General features: G+C 37.7%; 1 protein-coding gene across 2 annotated transcripts in view; it reads left to right on the forward strand.

The window, feature by feature from the left end:
* BBOX1 (gamma-butyrobetaine hydroxylase 1) overlaps positions 1-4,149 on the forward strand; it is a 77,606-nt gene extending 73,457 nt beyond the window's left edge. For both annotated transcript variants that reach the window (XM_060018624.1, XM_060018623.1), the window contains 2 exons: positions 1,733-1,899; positions 3,632-4,149. In XM_060018624.1, the coding sequence (XP_059874607.1) occupies positions 1,733-1,899; positions 3,632-3,792 (328 nt within the window). In that variant the 3' untranslated portion in view covers positions 3,793-4,149. The remainder of the gene's footprint in view (positions 1-1,732; positions 1,900-3,631) is intronic.
* The last annotated feature ends 7,285 nt before the right edge of the window (positions 4,150-11,434 follow it).

Below are 11,434 nucleotides of genomic sequence, written 5' to 3' on the forward strand. Positions count from 1 at the left end.
GAGGGCCCTTCACTGCCTATTCAGTCATATTTGTATTTTATCAATATATATAAATTCAATTTCTAAGAGCCTTTTTTGAAAACCTGTTCCTTTCTTACATTCTTTCCCTATATGGTTCAATAGGTAGTTTTCAGTCACTGTTCAATAAGCAAAGAGTTGCTGCTAGTCACTATTTCTTAGAGTTTATCATTACATTTGCCATTGGCTCAGAGGATTGACTATTAATCTGAGGTGCAAAGCACAGGGGCCCAGATAGCCATACTTTGTATACCACAGGCCATTGCATCCTTCCTCCCATAACCTAGCTTGTTGATAATGGTTCACTCTGTGTGAGCAGCCAGCTAAGTGTAATCTAGACCCCAAATCAGTGTCACCAACCCCTGGAACATGTGACAGTCTGTTCGGTTTGACCCATCAGTCAGCTGTTGGTTCACATTACCACCTCCTAAGCTGGCCCAGGAGTAATTCTTGGCACTTTGTCACCATCCTTGCCCACCTTCAGTTTTTATCCATCACTCCTGTACCTAAAGAAAAGGTAAAGTTGGCTGATGTTTTAGAACTGGAGAAAAGTTCACCTTCCGAATAAGCTTAAAAAAAAATTTGTCTCTTCCTTTTGTCTCTGTGTCTAAATGGTCATGCCTTCCTAATTATAACCAGCAAACTTAAATTTAGAAATAATGTTATCATTTGATACATTGAAAACAGTATTATGTTACATTGTCATGATCAATATTCTAAGTAAGAATATAGAGATCACAATATTAGGCTCTCCCAAGGTACTAAAAAGACCTTGGTACTCTCTAAAGGTACTGAAAAAATATATACAAAGTTACATATGCAACAGATATTTAATAACTGCCTGTTATATCCAGGATCTATGTTAATTGCTGGGAATACAACGTTAAATGACATTCAGTATCAGTCTTCTAGAAGCCTATACACTAAGATACATAGTATAGATGGAAAGATCCAAAGAATGTGCCTCAGGCTAGACTCTTCTTTCTCTGTGCCTCAGTTTCCCCATCTATAAACTAGGGATTGAAATAGAACAGAGTATTTCCAATTTTTAAAAAACAATTTTTTGGGGCTCCCCTGGTGGCGCAGTGGTTGAGAGTCCGCCTGCCAGTGCAGGGGACATGGGTTCGTGCCGCGGTCTGGGAAGATCCCACGTGCCGCGGAGCGGCTGGGCCCGTGAGCCATGGCCGCTGAGCCTGCGCGTCCAGAGCCTGTGCTCCGCAACAGGAGAGGCCACAACAGTGAGAGGCCCGCATACCGCAAAAAAAAAAAAAAAAAAAAAAATTTTTTCTTCCCAATATTGTTCCAGTAAAATCATATTTAAAACTTCCATAGATGAAACATATAAAGTGATTGACCTATGAACTGTAACATAAAAATATTTTAATATGTAAAAGCTACTGTTTTAAAGAATAAAGAATGAATTTATTTTCCTAAACAAATTTTAACTGGAATTTCTCAGAAACATTTATTTTAAATTAATTTGAATCAATTCTGGAACTTATGTAGTAAGATTTCAAAAAATTCTTGCTAAATGAATATGTGAAAAAAACAAATGAGTACATTGTACCACAGATAACCTTAATATCTTCTGTACATGTGTTTGGATTCTTTAATATTGTATTTCAGAAATATCTTCCAAGATGAAATGACCCTTACAAATGTAAATAGATATTTCATGACTTCTATATTTTAACTTTTTCTCTTTGAAAAATAGATTAGACGATAAAGGCCAAGTGGTTCGCATCAACTTCAATAATGCAACTAGAGACACAATATTTGATGTACCTGTTGAAAGAGTTCAGCCTTTTTATGCTGCTCTGAAGGAGTTTGTTGACCTCATGAATTGTAAAGAATTCAAGTTTACTTTCAAGATGAATCCAGGTCAGTGAACACATTTTCTCAGACAACTGAAAGAATGGATTTTCTTCAACCTTAACCATTTAGCACAATATCTAGAGCAGTGTTTCTCAAACATGGCATGTGGAACACTAACAACAGAGTCTTGGTGAGCAGCCAGCTTGCTTAAATAGCAGACTCCTGGCCCCTACCCTTCCTCTAAATTGACTCTCCAGACTTTAAAATACTCATAAGTCCCTAGGTAATCCTTAAGCACACCAAAATTTAATAACCTCTAACCTAAAGAATAAATATTGAAAGACAAGCTACAGACCAAATAAAATCTCATGTCTGATATGAAGACTGATGACTTATATTTTCTATTTTGATAGCCAATCAATATAAACTGAAACCTGTACTTAATTTTCCTATCTTGGTAAATAAATAAAATTATCTCCATGAGTCTCACTCTAAAGTACATGAGTAGGATTTACTCATTACGCTTATCTGATCTGGCAAACATGGTGCTACCTGAAATAAAGTAGTACTTGAAGTATTCCAGCCACTTGGATAAAGGAGCAGAAAGCACTATGGTTTGTCTGGACCATCTCTACTCAATAAAGTGACATCAAACTTGAGGCTTTTGATATTTAAAATAAAAAGCATAATTTCTCCCTCCTACTGATTGGGCCAAGTGGAAGATACTTTACGTGTGTGATTATTTTTTGAACTGATCTTTGGTATAATAAGGTAATACTAGAAATCTCCATAAGTCCGCTGCTATGAAGTCAACACCAAGTTGAGTTTAAGAGCAGCAACATGTACAATGGAAATACCGTGGGAGAAAAGTACCCCCAAAATAGGAGTTGGAATTCAACCTTCACCATTCAATGGCAGTGTATCTCCTGGCAAGTGCCTCAACTGCTCAGAGCTTCAGTTTTCTCATGTATGAAAATAGGAGATAATACTCTCCTTTCAAGATTTTTATGAGGCATAGAAATTATGTACATAAAATACTAGGAACATGAAAGACAAACCAAGAATGTCACTACCCTTATAATTGTTTGAAGCTGTTAAAGTAGAAATAAATACTTCTTAAGTCAGGAGGAGAAAAACAAATACCATATGATACCACTTATATGTGGAATCTAAACTATGACACAAATGAAACAGACTGACAGACATAGAGAACAGCCTTGTGGTTGTCAATGGGGAGAAGGTTGGGGAAAGGGATGGACTGGACATTTGGGGTTAGCAGATGAAAGCTATTATATATAGAATGGATGAACAACAAGGTCCTACTATATATCACGGGGAATTATATTCAATATCCTGTAATAAACCATAATGGAAAAGAATATAAAAAAGAATGTATATATAACTGAATCACTTTGCTGTACAGCAGAAATTAACACAATATTATAAATCAACTATACTTCAATTTAAAAAAAAACACTTCTGAGTAAGAGATAAGTAACCATTAGGAAGAACAATTCAAAGGTTTTATACAGAGATAATACTTTAAGTAAGAATTATAAAAGTGTCTACAAGGGCCCCCCAAGCTATGTAGTTCAAATGTCAAAAGGTCTAAAGCAGTCTCCATTCCGTGGGCCTGATTTGTATGAAAAAGCAAATGTGCAGTTTCATGTAAAGAAATAAACATATTGCGTCTTGATGTGAACCAAGTAGCAATGCTGTTTTGCAGTTTACATTTTCTAGCTCAGAAAATCATTTACACATAGAATTATATTCATATTGAACAAAATCTTTTGTCTAGGTGATGTGATTACCTTTGATAACTGGCGCTTACTTCATGGCCGACGGAGCTATGAAGCAGGAACTGAGATATCCCGCCATCTAGAAGGAGCTTATGCCGACTGGGATGTGGTCATGTCAAGGCTTCGTATCTTAAGGCAGAGTGTCCGGAATAGAAACTGAATCTCCTGTCGATAAGATTCCAGTGAGTGTATTTTATAAGATATGGCAAGGTTATTTGTCTTCACAGGCCATGAGCCATGTCAGTAACACATTAATTTCTTTAACACAAGAGTTCTCTTTTCTTTGTAGTCATATACACTGCCAACTTTTTAGATGTTGTAGCCATGCACTCTCTTTTTCAAATAAAGCATCTCTTCTGTCCAATTGCATGTATGATCTAATTTCTTTTGCACATCTGTGAGAGTATCCAGAATACCTTCAAATAGTTTTGTATCAAAGTCTTTCTTCAAGTAAGGCTTCTTCTAAATAAAGCTTTTGTTTCAAATAAAGGTTGTGTTTCAAATAAACTTGTCTCAAAACATGTTTCTGCTCTGTTGCCTGGAGGGTCTCATTTTTCATGACTACATATGACTGTCTTTAGCATGCTTGGAAAGAGGCTTCATATTTTCAAAGATCTCTTTTGTTTACTCTTATTACAGAATTACGTGACCCCAATTTCCAGACCTCACCAACTTGGTGATCTCAGCATTTCTTTTAATACCTAAATTATGATACCAAACCCAAGAATATGCCAAATGAAAAGAAAATCTAGTTCCACCCCCCACCAAGTTGCTCTTGCCCCAAAGAAATACTCCCAAGGACTGCCAGCATAGCTTACCCCTGTCCGTGGATCAGTTCTCCTCACTCCTTGCCTTCAACTAATAACTAGAAAAGGTAGAACCAAGATGCATGCAACACTCATAAGTGGACATGATGTTTGTTAACCTCTGGACAGCTTGACTTGCTGGTCTTGGCTTCTTATATGGCCACTGCCTTGCTTCCAGTGATGGAACACAGGTGTCACCACCAGCCATGAAAGTTCCACTCTGGTTGTGCCCAGTCCCTTCCCTACCTCTGCCGAAAAGGGGAGTCTCAGCATTTCCATTTGCTGAAATCCTGGTAGTACATAGATTTTTAGTCCATACATTTTGGGACCTAACCAAGCCTCCTATTTCAAAAGTCTTAATCACTGCCACCACTGTAGCGCTCTACCTGTCACCTTAAGACCGAGTGAAAACACTACTTCCATCCATGCTTTAACTTTTGTTTCACACTCATAGTGTGCCCAAGGCACTGGGAGTCTGGATCAAAAGTGTCTTAGGCCTATGTCAGCACACCCCTCTATTTTCTGAACTCTGGTAGTAAGTCCATGTTGCCTGCCCAGGCTCCTCTTTCTCTTGGAACACTGCCCCTTTCTGGGGCCTTCTTTGTCCTTTCCCATCATCTGGTCTTGCCTGGGGCTACTATAGTACACCACACATGTTTGATTCCTCTATACTTCAAATGAAATGGGTTGTGTTCTCAGTCTCACCTCTCCTAAGAGACTCCTAGAATGAAAACAGGTAAGTTCAATGGGGGCATGGCTTGATTTGAAGAGGCTGCATTCAATAACTGAAAACAAATAAGTTTCTGGACTAACCCTAGCTCCATCCATTTACAGCACCTAAACCACAAACACTTGCAACACTAAAGTGACTTGTTAGACTTTTATTCATTTGACAGATATTTAATCACATACCTGGTATATATCAGGCACGGTGCTAGACTACGGACATAGAAGGACTTGGGATGTGCCTGCTTATAGTCTGGTAGAGGAACAGATAAGGATGTAGATGACGATGTGTTATGTTAACAGAACGGTTCATAGGGAGACAACCAATACTGGGGAGGTTAATGAAAGCTTCAGTGTAAATTGAATGAGTGTTAACAGTAGTTTTCCTGGCAAAGATGGGAAAATGACTTTCCAAGTCAAAGGGCAGAAGAAGCACAGAGAATTGAAAGTGATCACAATGCAGGCACTGAGAGAGTAGAGTATAGCAGGGCTGTAAATCCTGGGATTGGATGCCTAGGTTCAAATTGTAATAATGATAATCTGTTAACTATGTGTCTTTGGACAAATGACTTCTTCCCTTAAGCCTCAGATTTCTGTCTATAAATGAGACTAATAATAGTTCTTATCTCATTATATTTTTATGTGGATTAAGTAAATGTTCATGTAGAGCAGTGTTTTCCCAAACTTCTCAGATGATAAGAGTCATGTGTGTGTGTATGTGTGTGTGTGTGTGTTTAATACAACTTCCCAGACTCGGTCCCTGAAGACTAGGACTCAGTAGATCTGGGCTAAGAACTAGGAACTGTATTTTGAGCAAAGATCCCAGGTGATAGGCATCAACAGAGAAGTTTGGAAAAAATTAATGTAAAGCATTTAGCATGGCTCTTAGCTGAGGGTAAGCACTAAGTAGATGTTAACTATAATTAGTTATAATAACAGAGGTTGTAGAGGGAGAGGGTAAATAAGGATGGAAAGAGATATATGATGCCAGAGATGGAGATAGGGACCAAGTCATGAAATGTCAAAATGTATGTTGCACTAAAGAGCTGACATGTTATCTTGAAAGCAATGAGGAGCCATTTAAAGGTTTTTAAACAATAAAGTGCCTTGGTCAGATATTCATTTTTTTAAAGATCCGCCTGGCTACATTGTGGAGGAAATTGTAAATGAGCAAGGCTAGAAGCTGTACATCCACTTATGAGGTTATAAATCTACTTACTGTAGGAAGCCAGATGAGAGATTAAGAAAGATTGAATCAGAATGCTGGGAGAGGGAACAGAGAGATAATTAGAAGGCTGAATCTAGAGAACTTGGTGCCTCTCGGCATGTAGAGAATGAATGAGATGTCCAGGATGCCTGCTGTATTTCTAGTTAAGAAAAATGGATTAACAGTGATTCCATGCTTAGGAAGAGAAGCCACAAGAGCAGAAGAAAGCTTGTGGGCAAGACAACGAATCCAGTTTTGAACAGACTGAACTTGAATTGTCCTTGGACTAGTCCATTTGGCAGTTGGCTCTGTATATACCTACAGCTCAGGACAGAGACCTGGATTGGAGATCTGCATGTGGAAAGTATATAAATGATGGATGAAATCATTACTTGTTTTCCTGGAGACATTTAGTGATCATGATCAAGATTACAAGCCTCATGATATGATGATAAACTAATGATATTGGCCTAGTTTGTGGAATCAGTTACACCCTGAACATATCAGCGGTGGCTTACATTCAAAATCAGCTAGACCTCTTACATATCATATTTAGTCACTAGATGACAACATTCCAAACCAGCGCCCCATGGACTGGCTGCTTCCTTCTCTGATGAAAAATTATTTCTGCCCTGGAAAGAAGGGACAAAAGGATTGGATGCCATTGCAACAATTTCTTAAGTATTATATAGGACATGACATATTATGGGCTACGACAACTGGTGCTGACTGAAGATGATTAGGTTTCCTGGATATAATAGTCTAAAGATTTGACTTTCCTCCAAACTCATAATAGATCTGATGCAACTTGGATTAGAATTTACCCCTATTTGGCAGCGCGGACTCTTACTGTCTGTTCTATTTCTCCAATTTGAATTGCAGAATATTAGCTTCTTGGCTGGTTAATCAGAATAACTTCACAGGTCACCAGAATGACATGTCACAAGGTATCTTTGTTGTTCTCTATTTCTCCCCCTAATGGACCATTAAAAGGTAAATAAATGAATTTCATTAGAGGGAATTTATGCAAAAGAAGGAAATCCATGGAAAAGCTGAGTAACACTGAGGGTAATTTCTCTGTTCAGAATTTAAGCTAAGAAACAGGAGACACTTTATGAACAAAAATACCCTTTTATGTTAAATATCATTTTGAGGATAGATTTGAACCAAAAGTTCTTGCAATGAAAATGTGATCTGTTCAGACTAAATGGCTTAGAACATACCTCTGTGTCACTGCACATACTTTTCCAACTGTCTGGACTATTCTTCCCTACCACCTTTTATGCCAGGAAAACTCGTCTTCCTCCTTTCACCTCTCTTGTGAATCCTTCCCTGATTCTCCAAGTCAGGCTTAAGCACCCTTTCCTCTGGCTCCCAGTGAGCTTTAAATAAATGTTTGTATATTCATCTATTTATTCTATCAATATTCATTAGCACCTACTATGTGCCAGACACTATTCAAGGCATTGGTAACACAGTGGTGAGGAAGACAGACATAAGGGCCCTCGTAGAGCTAATGGTCTAGTGGTAATATCAGGCATTGATCAAGTAATCACAGAAGTAATTAATTACAAATTGTGGTAAATGCTATAGATGAAAAGTCTAAGACGTTACAAAAGCATAAAATAAGAGAATAGGACTAATTTGAAGGGAGTGGGGCTCAGCCTTCCTTGAGGAATTGACTTTTGAGTTGTTTGATGAAGAATGATATATATAATGGTACTTTTGACATCAACAGAAACTCTTAATCTAACAATAAAGAAAATTTTTATCTCACAACACTTGAAGTCCAGGAATGAGGCAATCTCCCCACATCACATTTCGTCAGTCCCACTCCTCTGTATCTCTCTTGCTTCTGCTTTACTTCATATGTGTGCTTCATCCTCAAGTTGGTAAAATGGCTACAGAAGTTCCAGGCATCACATCAAGACACGGCTGTGTGAAAAGGAATAAAAAGTCTGATATTTTTCTTGGAAGCAGAGAAACATTCCTAGAAAGCTCTCTTTCTTGGAAGCAGAGAAACTTTTCCTAGAACCCCTCCTACAGGCTTCCTCTCATGCCTTCTCAACCACAATTGTGTCAAATACACTCTCCTAAGCTAGTGACTGAAAAAGAAAATGAGATTTCCATGTTTAGCTTAGATGAATCAGGATCTGCCCTTGGACAGGGGAGGTAGTCTCTATCACTGGTGCAGGTGGTTGTGTGGAGAAGAGCAAATAACTAAAACATCAGGATGAAGATTAAGGTTAGATGATGTGTAGGCAACCACCAGTGTCTGCTCTAGATAGGAGAGACTTGTCTAGGTGAAGGAGAAAAACAGGCAAGGAGAGCATAGCAGGCAGACCAAAAAGAGTAAGTGCTCTGATATGGAAGACAATATGGTACCTCTGAAGAAATAGATGAACGCCATGAGTCTAGAAGCTGAGTAGCCAACCAACAGTGTCCAATAGATTATATACTCTTTAGACAGAGATATTTTCATTAGTATATCCCCAGTGCCTAAGTATGTGGAATAAATGATTGAAGCTAGGGCATACTAGTACTCTCCATTTTACATCCTAGGTCACAACCCCAGAACCTCAGTCATCTAGAAAAACCTCAGTTTTTGTGTCAGGTGGGACCTCATTTCTTTTCCCTCTTCCACTTGTATAACACATTTTATCTATGCACATACCCAGTTTTAGCCTCAGAAGCTTTTTCATTCTCTACCAGGATCAGTCCATTCACCAATTTAAAACAACCCAGCAGGGAACTTTCAGTTTTCAGACCAGCATGCAAGGAGCTTCAAAGCCCTTGCTCTCTTTACAACAAGTAAAAAGTAAAACAAACTGAAAAATCAACAACACTTCCTAGATCCATCAAACAAGTGAGATCACAGGGTAAACTGCTGTGACAAACTCTACAGACAAAAAAGCAAGTACAGAAAATCACAACTTACCAGAGCAGAAACTTCCACAGGACCAGTACCAGGGTAGGAAACCCTAATTTATAATTGACAAATTGCTGGAGGCTCAGAGTAGACATATCTAAGAGGGAAAATCTCTAGGGGACCCCAGTCATAGGGAGGCCTTCACATTTTTGTGAGTTTTATCTTCAGGAGCTCTACAAGTTCTCATAGTGAATATCAGAGAAAAATCCCCTGCTCTTCCAGCAGGGGGAGGGGAAAGGAACCATTTTAAAATGTGCCAGATCATTCTGTTCTTAACAAGGCCTTCCCTCAGGGGAAACTATGTTACCAGAGCCTAATCTGTTGGTGCTATATCAGAGCCTAACCTACCTGAGGGAAGGGAAACACAGAGCTCCAGACCCCTCCAGTCACCCTGTCTCACCTAAGAGAGTGAAACTGAGATGTACTGGTGAAGTTCACAGTCCAGGGGCATAAGTTCACCAAAAGACTGAGACCTAATCATAAGACTAAGGAACACTTTCCTCACTCACCATCTTACCACTACATTATTAAAGGCCTAGTTACTAGTTTCTTTTACCTAGTGTATCATGACCACATTTCAACAGAAAGTTACAAGGCATACTAAAAGACAAAAACACAGTTTTAAGGGACTGATCAAGTATCAGAAACAGAGTCAGATATGGCAGTTGGAATTATCAGACCAGGAATTTTTTAAAGTTATGATTAATATGCTAAGGTCTTTAATGAAAAAAGGAGAAAACTTGCAAGAACAGATGGATAATATAAGCACAGAGATGGAAATTCTAAGAAACAATCAAAAATAAATACTAGAGATAAAAAAACACTATAATGGAAATGAATAATATCTTTGATGGGCTCATTAGTAGAGGGGCCACAGCTGAGGAAAGAATTTCTGAACTTGAGGATATGAAAATAGAAATTTCCAAGATTATTAATCAAAGAATAAAAGGAATGAATAAAAAGAGAACAGAATATCCCAAAACTGTGATACAACTACAAAAGATATAATATATATGTAATGGAAATAGGAGAAAAAAGAGAGAAAGGAATAGAAACAATATTTAAAGCAATAATGACTAAGAATTTTTCCCAAATTAATGTCGGACATCAAACCACAAATCCAGGAAGTTCAAAGAACACCAAGCAGGATAAATATCAAAAAACTACACACAGTCATATCATATTCAAACTTCAGAAAATCAAAGAAAAAGAAAAAATCTTGAAAGAAGCCAGAGGAAGGAAACAACTTACGTATAGAACAGTAAGGATAAGAATTACATGTAACTACTTCTCAGAACCCATGAAAGCAAGAGATTAGGGTGAAATATTTAAGGCGTTGAAAAGAAAAAAAAAACACTAAAATTCTACAGAATGCAAAATTTTCTTTCAAAAATTAAGGAGAAATAAAGACTTTCTCAGACAAACAAAATTTGAGGGGATTTGCTGCAAGTAGTCTGCCTTGCAAGGAATGTTAAGAAGTTCTCCAGAGAGAAGGAGAATGATATGTCAGACACTCAGCTTTACAGAAATAAAGGAAGAGCACTGGAGAATGGATAAGTGAAGGTCAAATAAAATATTCCAGCACCTGAAGCAACAGGTAGGTCCTCAAGTATTTGGTTAAATTAATCCCTCAGCCTCTGTCTCTGATGAGAGTCCACTTTTTACTAGATTCTTTTAGTTAGGACCTGAAACAAGTTGATCCAATCATCTTCTCACAAAACATTTTTCTTGAATCTAATATAAGTAGATAGCACTGAGTGCTTTCCATATTGATAATGTTGATACAGGGCTATAGTATTAGCCTGTTGATATCAGACTCTAGTCATTATATTGTAAAACCAAAGAATCTTACTATCTCTTTCATGGACTTCTAGGTCCAGTGATTTGACTTTGAGAATTACATGAATACCCTGAAAGTGTATGTAAAAGTCTGGGTGTATTTATGTGTGTAGTATGTGTGCACATTTTTCTGAGTCAAAGGATCATAATTTTATCAGATTTTCATAGTTCACTTAGATCCAATGTAAAAATTAAGAAACTATTCTTATAAATTCTCATTATGTCCTTATAAGAAAAAAATATATAACCTCTTAGGCTATTAGTCTTTTACAACTTTTGAAAATACTTTCAATCT

Source organism: Delphinus delphis, chromosome 8, assembly GCF_949987515.2.
Source record: "Delphinus delphis chromosome 8, mDelDel1.2, whole genome shotgun sequence".
NCBI classification, from domain to species: domain Eukaryota; kingdom Metazoa; phylum Chordata; class Mammalia; order Artiodactyla; family Delphinidae; genus Delphinus; species Delphinus delphis.